Source organism: Penicillium mononematosum (genome assembly GCF_028829835.1).
Source record: "Penicillium mononematosum strain IBT 11891 chromosome Unknown utg000003l:1.0-8172316.0:1.0-8177699.0, whole genome shotgun sequence".
In the NCBI taxonomy this organism is placed as follows: domain Eukaryota; kingdom Fungi; phylum Ascomycota; class Eurotiomycetes; order Eurotiales; family Aspergillaceae; genus Penicillium; species Penicillium mononematosum.
Genome location: NW_026643273.1, coordinates 1,727,840 through 1,742,495, shown reverse-complemented (window position 1 = coordinate 1,742,495; position 14,656 = coordinate 1,727,840). Strand labels below are relative to the sequence as shown.

The following is a 14,656-nucleotide window of genomic DNA, read 5'->3' as shown; positions in this document are numbered from 1 at the left end:
TTGGTCTCCGATCCACCGATAAACAATTACACTACATAACAATTGAGCACCGCATTGTACCGTCTCGGCCCAATTACCACAGCCCCAGCGATAATACAATCGAGCAAGACAACCTGTATCCCCACCCCAGGTAGATCCTTGATACTACTCGGAACACAGAGAAACGGAACCAGGAGGCGTGGAACTCCACGATATCTCCAGACAACTCATCCAAACACGCAAATCACACCAATTGAACACCGCAATGTCGACCTCATTCAATTGGACCGCGTTAGCGGTAGCCATAACCGCAGTCTTTATATTCTGGACCTTCTCCTCAACCTCCTCCTCACCCTTCACGCGGTCCTTCCCACGCCTCGAAAACAAGCGCATCTGCCTCCTAATCGCACACCCAGACGACGAAGCCATGTTCTTCGCACCAACCGTGCTATCCCTCACCAAGCCCGAGCTCGGCAACCACCTAAAGATCCTCTGTCTTAGCAGCGGCGACGCAGACGGCCTAGGCGAGACGCGCAAGCAAGAGCTCCAGAAATCAGCAAAGCAGCTCGGACTGCGCAGCGAATCGGATGTCTTCATAGTCGACGACGTGAACCGCTTCCCGGATGGAATGGACAAGGATTGGGACGAGGGCCAGATCTCGTCGCTGCTGGCCTCGGCTTTCGCGCCGGAAATGGCTGCGCAGAAGAAGCTGCCTGGCAAGCATGTGGATCACAATAAGGCCCCTACCGCTACCATCGACGTCATCATCACATTCGACAAGCATGGCATCAGTAATCATCCTAATCACCGCTCGCTGTACCACGGCGCCGTGAACTTCGTCCGCGCTTTGATGAAGGATAAGGCGGGGTTCACCTGTCCAGTCACGCTGTATACCCTGACTACAACGTCTATGTTCCGCAAGTATGCGGGTGTGCTTGATGCGCCGCTGACCATGTTTCTTGGTGTCTGGAGTAACGTCGTTGCTGGGTTGACGGGCTCGAGGAAGAAGGATGCGGGGGCTGGAGCTGGTCCTGTGCGGCTGCTGTTTGTTAGCTCGATAAATGAGTGGTTGACTGCACAGTCTGCTATGGTCATCTGTCATAAGAGTCAGATGGTTTGGTTCCGGTGGGGGTGGATCACTATTGGGAGATATATGACTGTCAATGACCTTCAGCGGGAGAAGGTCTAGGTGACTGGTTCTTTTCTTGTTCCTGATTGGAATTGAAGGGCTAGTTTCGGACCTGGGCTGCTTACTGCTCAGATCTTGTATCATTCTGGCTGATCGCCATTTTCTTGCATTGATATCTTACGCTTCATGTCTGCATATGATTTCCTAAGGCCTATGTGCCTTCTTGTACACTCATCTCTACTGTTCAACTTACAAAGCTCATGTCTTGAGTGGATTTATAACGGACATACACGTCTTCCGGTACGGAAAAAGCCCAGGGAAAAAAAAAGACGAAGACAATAAGCGTACTGCTCTTGAAATTGTACAAATGGTATCATGCAAATCAACGTCAAGCGCAAATGCTTCAAATGACAGAAAAAGGAAAAGCCATCAACACCAAGGATTGCCATCCCGCCAGAAGATAGAATTCTGGGGTTTGGCATCAAAGCCCAGTGCATGAAGGCGACCATAAAACCCACCGGAAGAATTATGCTCTTTCGACAAATGATGATCTTGCGGGTAATCAACCCATGTCCCGAGTTTTTTGAGCTTCTCCTTTAATTTTTTGGAGTGCTCGACCTGGAAGGAGTAGATGCGATTGAGCGGCGAAATGGACGAGTCCAGCTCGGGATACTCATGAAGCAAGATTTTCCAGAATATCCTATCATCGAGGACCTTTGGCTCAATTGGATGAAAAAGTTCCGGCCCATCTTGTATTCGGCGTGCATGAATACGGCCATGCTGGCTCATATGGCGGCTCCTGGAATATGTCTGGCCTTTGAACTCGACTGTTCCAACCTCTCCGTCTCTATATTCGTACGTATTACGCTCTGGCAGAAAGTCTTTCCATTCTTCCAATAGCTTGGGCCGTTCTTGAAGCTCCCAAGCTCTCGGTGATACGTCATTCCACTTACGTGTGATGATCATGGAATAGGCTATGCGCTGCATTAGATAAATCTGCTGGAAGACTTCGAGCCGGAGGAGGTCGTATGTGTTGATAGCTTCGGCGAGCAGGGGACACTGTAACAATGACAGGTCTGGTTTCACGCCATGCCCTCGTTGGTATTTGGTTTGCTCCCGCAATTCCCTCCCATTTTTCGCTGGCGGTCTCATGCTATCCAAGACTGGCTGCAGACATTGCATAACGGCGTCTCTCGCTTCCTTCCTTTTTGCCTCGTCTGGCTCAAAACATCATATGCCTTACGCATGTCTGTTTTGCAAGCCTCTAGGTCACCGTCTAGCTTGTTGGTTTGGGTCATATACCGGTACATTTGCAGAGTCGCAGGAACATTGTACGGCTCCGTCGTCAATATCTGAAACACGTCGCGGACCATGTCTCTCGGGACTTGGCCTATACGCCCATCTTCTGCCTGTCTCCGCTTGTGTTCTTTGGAGAGAGTAAATGTCCTTTCAAGCAACTCGGACCAGACCTTAGCTGAAATGGTGACGTTGTAGGAGGAGGCTATGAAGTCGACTGTTCTCATGGCGGCGTACATATCGTTGTTCGTGCCAAAGGCATGGGCCACGGCAAAAAGAAGACGCTCAGTGGGGTACAGACCGGACCAAGTTTCGTAGGGTGTAACCGGTGGCAGCATCGAGTCATCACTTTCAGCCATGATAACATCAACATCGACGTTCCATACAGTCTTGAGGATATTCTTCGAAGCTTGCATGTCGCCAACTCGGGCCGCTGCGAGGAGGATATTGATGTATGTCTGTTCATCCCCACTAAGCCCGTCCTGACTCATTTGACTGAATATATCCAGCACATTCCCTTTGACACTGTTCCACGCCGTTGCGTAGCCACGCCATCCAGGATTTGGATCTACCATGCGCCGCTTTCTGTAGCTGTGAGGGGTCATGCGAGTATTGTATGCTTCTTTTCCCACATAACAGTGGTTCCAGACCAGTGCTGCCATATAGTGATTATAGCACGCTGCGTCGGGAGTAACATCATTGTCATTCATCCCATCCCAAAGAGCATTGACTAGGGGGCCATTTCCCATCGCCTGAGCACAGTCGAGTAGGTGGGTGTATTCCGCTAGTTGGGGTGGGTACCCGGCCACGGTTCTGTACTGAATGATCGTGAGCAGGTCCCTCGTAAAGTCATCGAACACCGCTTCCAATGTTTTGAGTCCATCCATTAACACGCCCCACCCATGCAGCGTATGGTGGAGGTCTCGGTAGGGTATCACGAATTGAGCTGGAGAGAGGAGACGGAAGGCTTCGATAAACACAGTTTGTGGTAGCGATCCAACTAGCTCTACCGACCGTGGGTCGGCCATGGCTTCCCTCACTTGGTTCGGTTGTCCGTTTTCAATGACTCGGAAGAAGTTCGCTCTATACCATATCTCCTCTTCGGGTGAGCTCCATTCCGGTAGAGGTATTTGAATTTCCTTTCCGAAAGCCGCAGGGCGTGGAACAGCGAGTTCGCTGTTCCGTCGTTGACTTGTAGTCAATTGCCGTATGGAATTGCGATAGCAAGTTTGTTGCGTTCTTTGTGTAGAAGAATCCCGTGTATTTGTATTTGAAGATGTCGCGACACAAGGTATTTGCCTCGCGTGACTGAGATAACGGTGTGGGGGAAATTGTCTGGGTTTGCTGATGCCGTCTCCAGGCCGAGACGAGACAAAGCGAGAAGCGAACTTCTCGGTAAGTGAGAACCTTCGCATGAGGAAATTGCAGTGAGAAAATTAGTGTCAAGGACGAAAAGGAAAACAAAGACCACAGTATGACCAGGGGCCTAAATGAGGGGAAGGTGCGCTTCGACCCCGGATCTTTTGACAAGGGTACTTCATGCAGGTTGTGCTTCACAATAAGCACAAGACCCCTGCAGTAATTAGGCGAGACTCTAGGATTTGGTAGTATCATTATAATACGTTAACAATTTATATTATACATGTATACATATGTAGATATCTAATTGCTCCCAAGGTCCACCACATACCTGTCAAGATCCCATGTGGATACTTGAGAATCCTGAAAACCCAGGGTAAAATTGCTGACTCATCTCATCCTTTGCCAAGGCCCACACTAAGCCAAATTAGGTATCACCCAAAGCTCGTTGATTCTGCGTGTGTGGACCTGCACTTAAACCCAATCCAATCACCCTTCTACCATGGCCGATACTGAAGATGCTGGCGGTCCATCCGTCTCGGAGCCTCTGGATCTCGTCCGTCTTTCTCTCGATGAGACCGTGTTCGTGAAGCTGCGCGGTGACCGTGAGCTCAAGGGCCGCCTTCATGTGAGCTCCCCTCCGTCTGGCAATATTTCGGATAATTTCTGACCCTGGTATGTGTTTACAGGCCTACGACAGTCACTGTAACCTAGTCCTCGGCGATGTGGAGGAGACAATCTATGTGGTGGAAGAGGATGAGAATGAAGAGGAAACTTTGCGGGTATGGGATCATGTGAATCTGGGACATCTATACCAGCACGGGCTAATCTGGATCCTTGGATACAGACAATCAAGAAACAAGAAGAGATGCTTTTCGTGCGAGGTGAGTTGGAGCGAAAATGCAATGTTTTGAGTGGGTTGCTGATTCCTGTCTAGGAGACTCCGTTGTCTTGATCTCCCCCCAAGCATGACGGGCTTGATATGCCCTTGGTAAAGAGAAAGGCGTCCGGCGACGGGAACGATACTAGGAAGGACACAAGATACCACAAAACGAAGTCAACATAGATAGGTAACGATACCATGGAAATTGGTTTATGATCATCCATACTAGTCCCGTTGGATATAGCTGGATATTAGCCTGAGCGGGCTGTGCAATTGTTAGTCACAGTATTCCTTATGATTCGACATTCTTCTTAGTAGATTTATATTGAGTCACTGAAATGCGGCTGATATAGCCCTCCGCTGCCCAAGTCGATGACTCAAGTGGTGACTCCAACTTTGGAACTTATCGATAAAGCTCCCCGATCCCCCCCGCTACCATGTACTTTCAGAATACTCCTTTAATTATTTGCCTTGTTATCCTTCCTATCTTTTGTTCGAGCAAAAGAAAACTATGATCACTCGAATACGACTTCATATCCGCCAACAGTAACGGCGATCCGATCCACCGACCAATAACGTCACTACCCCAAAAGGCGGCACATCAGTCGACACGGTTGAACTTACCAACTCCACACCATGCCTGCAACCGGGAAACTAAGCCACGAGGAGCGAAAACGAGGTGAAGTCGTATGTGTTCCTAGGGAAGATGTGATAAGTTCCTCATCTTACATGATCTCCGACTTAGGCTCTCAGTGAATTCGCCGAATATGCCGAGAAACAGCAAGCCCACCGCTCCGCTCAAGTCGCACCAAGCGACAGCGGATATTCCACCGCTAGCGTTTCGCGCGATCTCGAGGACCATGCAGAGCTCGATATTCTCGATCAACTAGGGCTGTCTGATACCCCTCAACCAGTCAGGCTTAAGGAGCTCCTTCTCGGTACAAGCGATGCCATCGAAGACAGTCTGCAAGTGCTAGCTGGGACATTACAAACACGCATTGATGAAGGCCATGGGGAGACCATCTTCGATCTCGGATTGGAGGATGGCGGTGAATCCATGGGCTTCGACCTCGATCAATGGAAGACGGCGCTACAGCGTCTGCGCGAAGCCGCCGAGACCATCCCCGCCCACTGCCGAGTACTGCTGACCTACAACGTGGGAGGCCCTGAAGAATCGCCTGTCACAAATGACCGGGTACAAGGCGCTTGGGGCAAAGTTCTCGTGCGCCACCACGCTGATAACGTCGAGGAGATGGCGGAGCTCCGGATTGCCGTAGTGGGAAATGTCGATGCTGGAAAGAGCACTATGCTGGGAGTGCTGGTGAAAGGTGGTCTTGACGATGGACGCGGTCGTGCGCGAGTAAATCTGTTCCGCCACAAGCACGAGATCGAAAGCGGGCGTACTAGCTCCGTCGGGTTGGAGATCATGGGCTTCGACAGCCGAGGTGAAATAGTCGGCAATTCGCAGGGCCGGAAGATGTCCTGGGAAGATATCGGCAAGCGCTCTGCTAAGGTCATCTCCTTCTCCGACTTGGCAGGTCACGAGCGGTATCTGCGCACTACTGTATTCGGTATGCTGAGCAGCAGCCCCAACTACTGTTTGCTGATGGTTGCTGCCAACAACGGTCTCATCGGAATGAGCAAGGAGCATCTGGGTATTGCTTTGGCCCTCAATGTGCCTGTCATGGTCATTGTCACGAAGATTGACATTTGCCCGCCCCATATTCTGCAGGAGACCTTGTCCCAGCTGACCAAGATTCTCAAATCGCCTGGAGCGCGCAAAATTCCAATATTCATCAAGGATATGGAGGAGACCATCAATACAGCCACACAGTTTGTCAGCCAGCGGATATGTCCTATCTTCCAGGTGTCCAATGTTACAGGGGAGAACCTCGACCTAGTACGGACCTTCCTAAACATTCTGCCCACCGCGGACAATACGACGCCGCGGGAGCCTTCGAGTTCCTGATCAACGACACATTCTCTGTTCCTCATGTGGGTACAGTTGTCTCGGGTGTGGTCAAGTCCGGTGTCATCCATGCCGGAGACTCGGTCATTGTGGGGCCAGACTCACTCGGCCAGTTCACCACCACTGTCATCAAGTCCATTGAGCGCAAGCGTATCCAGGTGAATGCTTGCTTTGCCGGCCAGTCCGGTTCTTTCGCCCTAAAGCGCGTCCGCCGGAAGGAAGTGCGTAAGGGTATGGTGGTGTTGAAAAAGATGGATGAGCCTCCAAAGGTGTATCGGGAATTCGTCGCGGAGGGTAAGTCGCCCATTCGGGCTTGAATGACCACATGCTAATGGAAATAGTCCTAATCCTTTCCCATGCAACTACCATCAAGCCCAAATACCAGGCCATGCTTCATGTCGGGGCAGTCAGTCAGACATGTTCAGTCATTGGCATTGATCGCCCTTTCATTCGTACTGGAGATCGAGCATTAGTCGCGTTCAGATTTGTACAGCGTCCTGAATTCTTAGCTCCCGGGGACCGTGTCCTTTTCCGTGAGGGCAAGACGAAAGGACTGGGAATCGTCAAGAGCATCGGTTATGACCCAGCACAACCATTGAACCCAAATTTAAAGGAGGGAGCTTCGACACCTACACCTACGATACCTCAAGATTAGATTTGTTTTTACCTTACCTTTGCAGGGAGTTTCTTTGTTCATCTTTCTTTGTTCCTTCACACTTGGTTTTTTTTCCCTTGCTAAGCGTTAGACATTGACTCGTTTTTTTGTCCAGACTGTGTTTATGTCTACCCTGTTAATATAATGGTCAATTGACTAAGATTATATTACTTCTATTATTACTCTATACCTTTGCATCTATTTGCATCTCTTTGTTGCTCTTCGACTTGCTGTAGTATGAGGTCACATGACACATATTGCTTGACGTCATACTATGACATAGGCCCAGAGGATCGCCGCTCTCTCGATTCGATAGTCCAATTTATATCACCGGATTATCATTCGCAAGCCATTGAGGAATCAGTCCACGGGTGGAATCAAATTGGGCCCTATGAAAGACCGGCAATCCATATGCAAGCCACCATGGCCCAGCACCACTGACGTATTGAACAAGGCAGCTTCAGCCTGTGGGTTCTTAAAGCTTGACTTGTCCAGAGCTTCCACGAATTCAATCCGCTCGCCACTTAAATTTCGAGCCATACAAACGAGTACATTGTATCTCACTTTATTATTATCATCCTCCCTTGTCCAATATACTTCGTCTGCCATCCTATTATCCTCTATATCAGACTCGCACCTTCTATATCCATTCGACTACCTGAACTACACCACAACAATACAACCATGGAGACTGTCAACAGATACGTCAGCGCAGCTTCAAATGTAATTTGGGGCGAGAATAGCTCCCCTCACGCCCAACAACACGGCGAAGAGCCCATCTCCGGCGTGCAAGGCAAAGGACAGGCTACAGATCCCTATGATGGCGGCAACCGCGATGGTAAGTACTTGAGTATATCAGTATCTAGATCGCCACATTACTACCTACGGCTCCAAAAAACATAAATGTCCAATATATCTGACACCTCACCCCGCAGAACAACCCGGCGCAATCCAATCAGACGTCAACACGGCACCCCTGGGATCCCTGCTAAAGAAGAGGCATTCAAAGTCCCAAGAAACCGAGATTACTAGCATCACTACTCCACGCCCCCCAACATCCATTACTGCCTGTACCAGCATCACCCCCGCTCTACCCATCTCCGGTGACCCTACCACAGCCAGTGGAAGCAGTGACAACAACACCTCCAAACAAGAACAGCGCAGCATCTCGCAAGCTGAAGGTGGCGAGAGCAGCGAAGCCCCCCCGCCTAGCTCGTCCCCAGGACGTGAGCAAAGAGGCGCTCCAGGGCCCGCAGGGTGCCCCGAGGGCTGCTGATGACTTTGAGAAGGATTATAGGACCATGAAGTCTGCAGGTAGGGATGAGGATAGTGAGAACGGTATGCTTCCCTTTTCCAGTGCACCCTCGCCGTCGTATACCTTTGGCCATATTGGTTTTAGGTCGGTCTGACGTTTTGTTATAGGCTCTCCAAGTGAATCTAGCGGGAAGAGCAATGGATCCCCTTCTAGCAACGGGGTTGAGCCTACTTCTCTTGGTAGCGAGAAGAGTGGGAGGATCTCGAAGGTGAAGGAGAGCGTTAAGAGGCATCTCCATCACTCGAGCAAGTAAAGACAGTGTCGTTGTCTAGATTGAATCTGACAGCAGCTGTGCTTGTGACGAAGCCTCCGATGTCTTGAAGTTGGCTCTTTTTTGATATCTATATCCTGCGGGCTTGTTTATTTGGCACCCTTATTCTGAGTTTAAGTGTACTGATATCCAATTGCACTTCAATTATCGAACTGTTCATTTTAAATATTGACGCAAAGTCCAACGAAGAAAATTTCGAAGACTACAATTTGGAAATACATGGTGTCTTGCATTTACTGAAATCCAATCTCTATCATCCACACGCCGGAGCAGGGTATCGCAAGTGTAAAGAAGCAACCAACCATTAAGCCATGGAAACAATCATTCGAACAACATTTTCAACTCTTCGAGTCTCTCCTTCCCCTTATCTGCATCACCATCATCGCCGCCAATCTTCAATCCAAGCGAGCCAGCAATGTTCATTTTACGCTCTTGCACGCGCAGCATGCGGCCTTCTATGGAATCCTTGACCACGAATCGCGTCACATTGACATCGCGTGTCTGACCCATTCGATGGACGCGGTCGATGGCTTGCGCTTCGATTGCGAAACTCCACCACGGATCCATTATGAAGACATTGCTTGCGCTTGTTAGGTTGAGGCCTACGCCGCCGGCACGCAGCGAGATGAGTAGGACTGTAGGGGCTGGTGTTGAGGGCGAGGGAGCGCTAGTCTTTACAGGCACGCTTCTCCCTGGGGTATCATCTTCAATATCGACGATGTCATCGTCAGTAAAGCTCTCTGCTTTGTAAACTCGGCCAGAACAGCGGCACGGGCCTTCTGGGGCATTGAGCCATCCAGGCGTATATGCGAGATTCCGACACGAGAGAGTTGTGGGCCGATCAGGTCCAGGAAGGAGGTGAATTGGGAGAAGACAACGGATTTGGTATTTGGAGGGATGCGCCCGAGGTGGGCAATGAGGGCGTGAATCTTGGCTGAAGTGTGGGCAGAAGGAGAGAGAGGGTATATGCGACGGAGAGAGATGCGTGGGGCAGGTTGTGAGCTGGTTGGCGGCGTGCTGCTCACAGTGTCGTCTCCGAAAGAAATTGAGTTCGAGGACGGATGTCGTACTACTTCAAAGGTATTCTTTGCATCCACTGGTGCACGGCAGTTGAAGCACCGTGCCTCAACGCCCTTGTTCATTTGATGTTGCAAGAAGTCTTCGAGGCATTTCTTACACGCACTGTGCCAGCACGCTGTTACCGCAGGATCGACCATAGGCTCTTCACAACAGATAGGGCACTCGCCGCTGGACTCGGTTTGGATCTGCCGAAGAGCATGGGTGGTGAACTTAACCATCGTTCCGGAGGTATCTTGAGAGTCGGCGTTCTCATTCTCCGTGGTGAACTGGTTGATCAATTCTTGAAGATCCATATCATCTTTAAACTCGTTGGCTGCATCAGCCGCTACTGCCGCACTCTCTTCTTCCGCAACGATGGCTTTGTTGCGTGTCATTATAGGGTGGCAGCAGGTCTGACGAAGACGGAGAATTTGAGCAAAGATTGTGCTGTAAGACTGTAACAGTGTGCCAGCCACAACATTGTCGTTGTAAGTTCGTTTAGCCCGAGTAAATATGCAGTCGTAAATTTCTCGTTCTTGTTTCGGTAGCTCCACTTCCTCAATAGTGATTGTCTTTTTGGGCAAGGGAACTAATGGCTGGCCCTCTGGGGTTTTCATCGATTTGGTCCGCCGAAGAACGAGAGGCTCCAGTACACTTTGCACGACGTTCAGAGCCCGCACGTATTCTTTAGATTCGAAGGGCACTGTAATAAACGTCTTCCAGAAGGAGAAATTGCTCCATGGCTCCACTTTTAGGAAACGCACCAGACTGAAGAGGTCCTCAAGGCGATTGACAATGGGCGTGCCAGTCAGTGCCCACCGATGGGCAGCTTTTAACTCATAGCATGATTTAGCAGACTTAGAACGGCGGTTCTTGATCACATGGGCCTCATCAAGAATTACTCGGAAGAATTCCACAGAGAATAGACCCCCATTTGCACTGGGTCCTAGAGCAGACTGGAGAGCGAACTGGCGGAATTCCGACAATACCACACCATAACTGGTGACAACCACCTGTGGAGCTGTTGCATATTTGGATTCGCAGCATATATCTCTCAAGTTGACAGCCTTGTCCGACCCATAATAAACAAGGACTCTCAGCGTCCCGGCTTTGAGTGCCTCGCTTTCCCATTGAGAGATTAAAGATGTCGGTGCCACAACCAGAGTAGTATATGGTGCAGACACCACCCCGGATGAGTTTGGCATCCTAGCAAGGTCATTCACTGAGCTGAAACCATTCGAAACATGTGGATCAGGTTCGACTCTGTGCGAATGAACCAGACTGAGCATCTCAATAGTTTTCCCCAGACCCATTTCATCAGCCAGGATTCCGCCTCGGCAGTGTTGCTCTTGAGCAGGAAAGTCAACACTGAGGTCTCCCGAATACGGGTTGACATAAAAATGGTCAATGTTTTTAACTTGTGGTAAATCTTTGTCGTCAACATCCTTTCTGGGCCAAGTGTATTCTTCCCACAATGGATGCATTGACTTCTCTCGAGTTTGCTTTGAGTCTTTCTCTTTTGCCAACATCCAATGAAGGGCCTGTTGCTGGTACTTGCGCAGATCAAGGGTGAAACTAGGCGCTGGATCTGCCGCTGGCATGTTGAAATCGAATGACTGAGCTTTTTGGTACAGCGTATCGAGCTGATCTTCTTCCAGTTCTTCGCTGTCGTCCTCGCCTGATGACTCGTTGGGATCATCGTTTGATTTTGGTTTGTCTTTTTCCTTCTTTGTGCTGTCATATTGTTCTGCAATTTCAGCGGCGCGCAGAATACCATCCCTTTTGTGCTTTTCCGTAGTTGGGTTGGTCGAGGTAGGATGAAGATTGATTTCGTGAAATAATTTCACTAGACCGACTTGGCGTAGTCGCAAATTCTTCTCCTCGGTGCTCTCCTTCTCTTCAAACAGTCCAGTGGACCTGTTGTCATCATTGTTCAAAGCAGCGAGCGCCCCACTTTGAAAGGCTTCCTTTCGCAGGTAGACTCGGAGTTGTAAATATATGGTATCGTTGACTCGCACCCTATCGGGCACGAACACACAGACTCCTTCAAACCGACATATTTTCTGATCAATCAGCGTAGAAACCCATTCAGCAGTCTCATGTGGCAGCCTTCCGACTTCTTGCCCCGAGGTGTTTGTGAACCGAGTTAGAACATCACTTTTGTGATTGATAAATGATTTGCCTCCTCGGCCACGTTTCATCGTTGGCTGTGAGCGTGCGCGTTCAATGATGACGGGGTCTCCATGCTTGAGAAATCCCAAGCCACTTCTTGTTGCCCACCCTCCCACCCCAAATGCGCCAACATACCTTGCTGGTGGCTGATGTCGCAGTACCGATTCACTTTCAACTAGCGTTTCAAGGCTAGGCTGTACCGGAAGAGCAGGCTTCCGGCTTTTGGCGGGGGCGCTGCCATTCATCGGCACAGGCTTCTTCCATGATCCATCAAAGTATATGTTCACAGCTCGCTCAAGATCATTGGAAGCAGCTGATTGAATGATTTTGATTGAGTCGGCAGGTAGTTGCTCTCCCACGATGCTGGTGAAAAGGTCGACATCGAAGCCATCTGGGATTGTGTTTGTTGTGGTTGTATTGATAGTCACTTCCTCCTCGATTTGTTGATCTACTCCATTCTGATGCGGAGAGGGGGTAGGCGCAGCGTTCACACTGGGTAACCCTTAGGCTTTCCGTCATTCGAACTCGTGTATGCTGCTGATAGGGTTCGTTTTCCAAGCTAGGAGAGTTTTTCGGGATGCGGTCAAGTGACGGAGGCTCGAGTGTGGCGCCATGATCCGTACGATACTCGTGTTCCAGGCAACGAGGCAAGGACGCGTCTGTATCTTCTGGTTTGGAGGGTAAAGGCGAGCTTGGACTGTCAGTGAAAAAACGCTGCCTCTTTGCTGGGCGTTGCTCTACATCCTCGCTCATGTTGGCTGTACCATCGAGCTTCGTGATGAAGATGGAAAAAAGTGAAGTCGGGGAGACGCGCCGAGAAACGCGAAGTCAGGTGGATCGACGTCAGCCCTGAAGGGAAAATGTTGTAAACTGGATTTTGATATCTGCGCTTTTCAAGACATTTCAATTCTCATTGTTTGTATTTCTTTAGTTTATCCTCTTTGTTGTAATTTACTATAATCTTTCTAATATATTTCTTTCATTTCCAACGAGCCTACCTGCTGGTGTCCAGGTATCGCTGACAAAGATTGACCGGCCAATGCCTTTGGCCCGATTACATCAAATCTTTTTCCCCAGAGCCTGTCAACTTCACATTGAACATGTCTTTTCTCGGGACAGCTAGGCCATGCCAGGCAAGTAGGGCCTGCAGGTTCTACCTGCGAAGCTTCCAATCACAAAAACGACACTTCAGCCGGACACAATCCATTGCCGCACCCATCACCATTACCGCAGAAGAAGTCCAAGGCGCTCACCAATACTGCGTTGCTCTTCTCTCGTATGAAACACCGTCCTTATGGCTCTCCAAGCCGATTGAAGCTCCGACGATGGAAACAATTCCGAAAGCTAACATATTCCGCTTCCCACAGAAAATATGACCGTCCCTCCTACACACTGAGCACCTTCATCCCACGACATGCGCAATCCTTCTATATTGCGCTACGCGCACTAAATGTCTCCCTCTCCATGATTCCCGACACTACCTCCTCTCCCACAATCGGACTGATGCGGCTCCAATTCTGGCGCGACTCAGTAACGAAGATCCTTGCCGGCACGCCACCAAAAGAACCCGTCGCTATCTTGCTTGCATCTGCCATCTCCGAACTCCATGAGCGCACGCAGGGCCGCGCGCGGATAAGTAAGGGCTGGCTGACCCGTTTAATCAACTCGCGGGAGCAAACCCTAACAAACGACCCATACCCAAATATCGCCGCGCTCGAGTCCTACGCCGAGAATACATACTCGACGCTCATGTATCTCACCCTGTCGGCATTGCCCATGGCATCGGTAACTGCAGACCATGTTGCGTCTCATATCGGAAAGGCAGTGGGGATCGCGGCCGTGTTGCGTGGACTGCCGTTTGTTGCGTTCCCTGCGCCGCCTGCTCAGGCACCTGCTGGCGGGGCTGCGACTTCCATGATAGGAGGGGGTGCGAAGCAGGGAGCCGTTATGTTGCCTCTAGATGTTATGGCTCAGGCTGGTGTTAAGGAAGAGGATGTCCTCCGGTATGGAGCCCAGGCCGAGGGTCTCCGGGACGCAGTCTTCACGGTTGCGACGCGGGCAAGCGATCATTTGATTACTGTGCAGCAGATGCTGAGCAACCTCCGCGCCGGAGAGGATGTCGGTCATGACTTTGAGCATGAGGGCGAAGAGGGCCATGAATATGATGTTTCCGGTGCTCGGAACAGCGAGTCACCTCTCGATGAGGTCAACCGGGCATTTGGCGTTTTCCTTCCGGCGGTCGGCGCGCGCATGTGGTTGGATCGCCTTGAGAAGCAAGACTTCGATGTTTTCAGCCCGAATTTGCTTCGGTCAGACTGGAGACTTCCGTGGAAGGCTTACTCGGCCTACCGACGGAAATCTCTGGACTGATGGCATGTAGGTCGTGTATAATATGTGTCTGATATACTTCGGGATTAAGACCGGTGGTGACGTAGTTGTACATTAGGAATACATAAACGGTTGCCATGATGTGAAGTCGAACACTGATCCCCCAAACTATCCATGGAAGTGAAATGTACAAATATAAGACCTGACTAGGTCTGCAAGTAATAAAATGTGTATACGAATA

At 50.1% G+C, this 14,656-nt stretch overlaps 7 protein-coding genes across 7 annotated transcripts; 5 read left to right on the top strand and 2 right to left on the bottom strand.

The window, feature by feature from the left end:
- Nucleotides 1-244: 244 nt before the first annotated feature.
- Nucleotides 245-1,168, top strand: N7519_005594 (PIG-L family deacetylase; the record flags this gene model as incomplete). The annotated part of the gene is made up of 1 exon (XM_057292370.1): nt 245-1,168. One exon carries the CDS (start codon nt 245-247, stop codon nt 1,166-1,168), a length of 924 nt encoding a protein of 307 aa, XP_057147181.1.
- Nucleotides 1,169-1,537: 369 nt separating this feature from the next.
- On the bottom strand, nt 1,538-3,432 carry N7519_005593 (uncharacterized protein; the record flags this gene model as incomplete). The annotated part of the gene is made up of 2 exons (XM_057292369.1): nt 1,538-2,325; nt 2,352-3,432. 2 exons carry the CDS (start codon nt 3,430-3,432, stop codon nt 1,538-1,540), a joined length of 1,869 nt encoding a protein of 622 aa, XP_057147180.1.
- Nucleotides 3,433-4,265: 833 nt separating this feature from the next.
- N7519_005592 (U4/U6-U5 snRNP complex subunit LSM3) lies at nt 4,266-4,735 on the top strand (the record flags this gene model as incomplete). The annotated part of the gene is made up of 4 exons (XM_057292368.1): nt 4,266-4,391; nt 4,453-4,545; nt 4,611-4,647; nt 4,701-4,735. The coding sequence occupies 4 exons, from the start codon at nt 4,266-4,268 to the stop codon at nt 4,733-4,735; spliced, it is 291 nt and encodes a 96-aa protein (XP_057147179.1).
- Nucleotides 4,736-5,282: 547 nt separating this feature from the next.
- N7519_005591 (putative GTP binding protein (GTPBP1)) lies at nt 5,283-7,270 on the top strand (the record flags this gene model as incomplete). Its single annotated transcript, XM_057292367.1, has 4 exons — nt 5,283-5,333; nt 5,392-6,479; nt 6,530-6,909; nt 6,957-7,270. The coding sequence occupies 4 exons, from the start codon at nt 5,283-5,285 to the stop codon at nt 7,268-7,270; spliced, it is 1,833 nt and encodes a 610-aa protein (XP_057147178.1).
- A 684-nt stretch (nt 7,271-7,954) lies between these two features.
- On the top strand, nt 7,955-8,838 carry N7519_005590 (uncharacterized protein; the record flags this gene model as incomplete). The annotated part of the gene is given in 4 exon segments (XM_057292366.1): nt 7,955-8,108; nt 8,137-8,496; nt 8,507-8,608; nt 8,693-8,838. The coding sequence occupies 4 exon segments, from the start codon at nt 7,955-7,957 to the stop codon at nt 8,836-8,838; spliced, it is 762 nt and encodes a 253-aa protein (XP_057147177.1).
- Nucleotides 8,839-9,177: 339 nt separating this feature from the next.
- N7519_005589 (uncharacterized protein) lies at nt 9,178-12,840 on the bottom strand (the record flags this gene model as incomplete). The annotated part of the gene is made up of 3 exons (XM_057292365.1): nt 9,178-9,548; nt 9,629-12,545; nt 12,613-12,840. 3 exons carry the CDS (start codon nt 12,838-12,840, stop codon nt 9,178-9,180), a joined length of 3,516 nt encoding a protein of 1,171 aa, XP_057147176.1.
- A 347-nt stretch (nt 12,841-13,187) lies between these two features.
- Nucleotides 13,188-14,457, top strand: N7519_005588 (uncharacterized protein; the record flags this gene model as incomplete). Its single annotated transcript, XM_057292364.1, has 2 exons — nt 13,188-13,363; nt 13,455-14,457. 2 exons carry the CDS (start codon nt 13,188-13,190, stop codon nt 14,455-14,457), a joined length of 1,179 nt encoding a protein of 392 aa, XP_057147175.1.
- Nucleotides 14,458-14,656: the final 199 nt, after the last annotated feature.